This window comes from Colobus angolensis, unplaced genomic scaffold (genome assembly GCF_000951035.1).
Source record: "Colobus angolensis palliatus isolate OR3802 unplaced genomic scaffold, Cang.pa_1.0 Scaffold230, whole genome shotgun sequence".
NCBI classification, from domain to species: Eukaryota; Metazoa; Chordata; class Mammalia; order Primates; family Cercopithecidae; genus Colobus; species Colobus angolensis.
In genome coordinates, this window is record NW_012115489.1 from 2,477,949 (window position 1) to 2,481,785 (window position 3,837).

General features: G+C 35.8%; 1 protein-coding gene across 1 annotated transcript in view; it reads left to right on the forward strand.

Annotated features, from left to right (window-relative positions):
- The window catches only part of NIPBL (Nipped-B homolog (Drosophila)), a 195,033-nt gene that overhangs the window by 98,719 nt on the left and 92,477 nt on the right, over window positions 1–3,837 (forward strand). Inside the window, exons 7-8 of the mRNA XM_011944374.1 lie at window positions 466–626; window positions 1,845–1,941. Of these exons, the coding sequence (XP_011799764.1) occupies window positions 466–626; window positions 1,845–1,941 (258 nt within the window). The remainder of the gene's footprint in view (window positions 1–465; window positions 627–1,844; window positions 1,942–3,837) is intronic.

Here is a 3,837-nt window from a genome sequence, read left to right on the forward strand (position 1 = left end):
TATATGTATAAAATATATATTATATATAATCTCAACATAATATTAAATGGAAAAACAAGTTATATAAGGATAGATACATATATCTATATAAAATTATAATGTAAAAACACAATGAATTAGGAATATATTCATGCATAGCAAAGGTATAAAGATAACACATAGGCAGAATAAACTCAAGTCAAAATAGTGGTTACCTCTAAGGAGTAAAAGGAAAGGAATAGAGGAGAGAAATAACAGATAAATGGAGATCTTCAACTATATTTGTAATGTTTTAGTTCTTTTCAAAAATAGATTGGAATCTGGCAGAGTGTTAAGATTTGATCAAACTAAGTAGTCAGTACATGAGTATCTGTTATATTATTCTCTGTAATTTCTATATGCTTAAAATATTTGTGAATAATTACTATTTTCCAAGAATGTTAAGAATTTTTTAATAAACCTTTTTTTTATTCTTATTAATTTCAGCGTCGGTATCAAGTCCCATTGTTGCAGGTGGTTTGAGAAACATACATGATAATAAAGTTTCTGGTCCGTTGTCTGGCAATTCAGCTAATCATCATGCTGATAATCCTAGACATGGTTCAAGTGAGGACTACCTACACATGGTGCACAGGCTAAGTAGTGACGTATGTAATATATTATCATTAAGGTGATAAAATAGTTCTAATATTTGTCATATAACCTATTATTTCCATTTCAAAATTTGAATGATACCTACTGTATATCATTATACTAGCTACTGAGTACAACATGGCTCCTGCACTTACAGAGCTTAGTCTAGAGCAGGATTGGTCAAGTGTGACCAGTAGCCTGAACCACAAAGTGAGAATGGTTTTTACGTTTATAAAGAGTTATTTTTAAAACAAAAACAAAAAGCAATATGTGACAGAGACTGTGTGTGGCCCACAGAGTCTGAAATATTTATTCTCTGTTCCTTTATGTAAAAAAGTTGGCTGGCCGGGCACGGTGGCTCACGCCTGTAATCCCAGCACTTTCTGAGGCCGAGGCAGGTGGATCACAAGGTCAGGAGATGGAGACCATCCTGGCTAACACAGTGAAGCTCCGTCTCTACTAAAAACAGAAAAAAATTAGCCGCGCATGGTGGCAGGCTCCTATAGTCCCAGCTACTCGGGAGGCTGAGGCAGGAGAATGGCGTGAACCCGGGAGGCGGAGCTTGCAGTGAGTGGAGATCGGGCCACTGCACTCCAGCCTGGGCGACAGAGCGAGACTACCCCTGGAAAAAAAAAAAAATAGTTGGCTGACCCCTGGCCTCGAGGTTTAGGTTCTTAATGAAATACTTCAGTTTTAGGTTAATACTGCTCACACTAAATTTTTTTTTAAGATAATGAGCCTTTATTTATTAGTACTTGACTCCTTTTCCCTCTAATACTTGTACAGAGTTTTGTGTCTGAAATTTAATGTTGTCTTGATGTTATTAAAATATTCCATATTCTGGAAATTTGCCTTGTTATTGATTTGTTGTATTTTATGTAAGCTGCATGTGTCTAAGGATAATACAGATGACAATAAACTCTGCCCTCAAGACATTTACCAGCTGGTAGAGTACTCATAGCTCCTTTGGTAGAAAAAAGCAAACAAAAATGGAGCATACTAGTAATACAAATTTTCTTATTCATTGCCATGCTTAGGCTGTTGATTCTTTTGGATACAATTTCAATTCTTCTAAGATATACCAAGAAGAAAACAGGAAAGTGCAGAAGAATTATGCTTTTGAATTCCAACACTTTACCTGTCAGTAATTTATGTCTCTTATTGGTTCTCTTTAAGATTTCTATAAAGCCTCTCCTGTCATTCAAAAGATAAATTGTATACTCTATTTTTAGGATGGAGATTCTTCAACAATGAGGAATGCTGCATCTTTTCCCTTGAGATCTCCACAGCCAGTATGCTCCCCTGCTGGAAGTGAAGGAACTCCTAAAGGTACTACTGTAACTGAAATTTCCTTCTGTATATTTTATATTTCAAGTTGAATAAAGAACTCAGACTTCCTAAAGCAGATATTAAAAGTTATTCTGTATTTTTTTTTCATTGTAGAAAAAAAATAAACCTGTACAAGCAGGTCTAGATCATGGGATTTAAATCTGTCCCTATTCATGATTCATTCATCTTCCACTTACCCAGTAATCTATTGATAGGATTCTCAGATATATCCAGTATCCATTCTCTTTGATAAATCCAGTGGTCTTTTCAAACCACAACCTTCTTCTCTTTAACATTTGAAATTTTTGATCAGCCTTCCTCTTTCCTCCAAAAAGACTTACTTCATATGAGCCCATCTGTTTTTCTCCTACTTCTTTCATTGATACTTTTTTTCTTCATTAGCTCTTCTCCTTATTCGCAAGATTTCTATTATTAGACCTTCTATCACCCATTGTACTTTTTTCCCCAGCCATTTTATTAAGTTTCATTAACGGCATTGATTACTTTTATGCATAAAACTCCTAAATCAATCTTTGGCTCCAGTCTTGTTTCCCAAGTTGTAATTCTTCATTGCCAGACAAAACTTCCTTCATACCTAGCGGATATTTCAAATTCATGTTTGAAATGGTTTTCACTGTTCTTTCTGTCATCCCATCTCTCTTAATGCTGTTCCAATCCTGAATCATTGTACCTTAAAAATTTTAAGTTATCACTAAGTCTCTTCTCAACTAGTCATTTATCAAATCTAACCTGTTCTATGTTACATTCTTAAATCTCTCACGTCTACTTTTATCTCTGCCTTTTAAAATTCTATCTGTTATTCCAGGTCTAAGTTAAATGGGTGATCTTCCGTGGGCGCTCCCCTAATCTCCTCAAGCTATTAGTTTATATTTTTTCTAAGAACTTATACTACTTTATGTACATGAATTTTAGTTTGTTTATCTTTGAATTCTCAAAGAACCTTGCATGGTCTTCTATCTGTAACAGATTCACAAAATTGTGAATTTAAGTCCAGGTTTGAGCCAGTTTCTAAAATACTTAAAATTGTAATCAAATAGTTTTAATTATCAGTTTGTTGGAAGAGAATACTGTATTCTACTTTTTAAAATTAGCTTGTAATTAATTTTAACATAGCTGGTAATATAGTCTCTCAAGTCATGAGAATTTCTAATTATAGCCATCTAAAGCATAAAGATATTTTACCTCATATCTGCTTGATATGGTAAAGATCTTTTTTTCACTGATTGTATTCCTACTGTTTATTAAGGACATTTTTCTTTTCTTTTTTTTTTTTTTTTTCAAAATTTTTTTTAGATTTTATTTTACTTTAAGTTCTAGGATACATGTGCAGAACGTGCAGGTTTGCTACATAGGTATATATGTGCCATGGTGATTTGCTGCACCTGTCAACCCGTCATCTAGGTTTTTTTTCTTTCTTTCTCTTGAGACAGAGTCTTGCTCTGTCACCCAGGCTGGAGTGCAGTGGCGTGATCTCAGCTCACTGCAACCTCCGCCTCCTGGGTTCAAGTGATTTTCCTGCATAGGTATATATGTGCCATGGTGATTTGCTGCACCTGTCAACCCGTCATCTAGGTTTTTTCTTTCTCTTGAGACAGAGTCTCACTCTGTTGCCCAGGCTGGAGTGCAGTGGCATGATCTCTGCTCACTGGAACCTTCACCTCCCAGGTTCAAGTGATTCTCATGTCTCGGCCTCCAGAGTAGTTGGGATTACAGGTGCCCACCAACATGCCCAGCTAATTTTTGTACTTTTAGTAGATACGAGGTTTCACCATTTCAACCAGGCTGGTCTCAAACTCCTGACCGACCGCCTCAGCTTCCCAAAGTGCTGGGATTACAGGCGTGAGCCACCATGCCTGGCCCTGTCTTTTTTTTTTT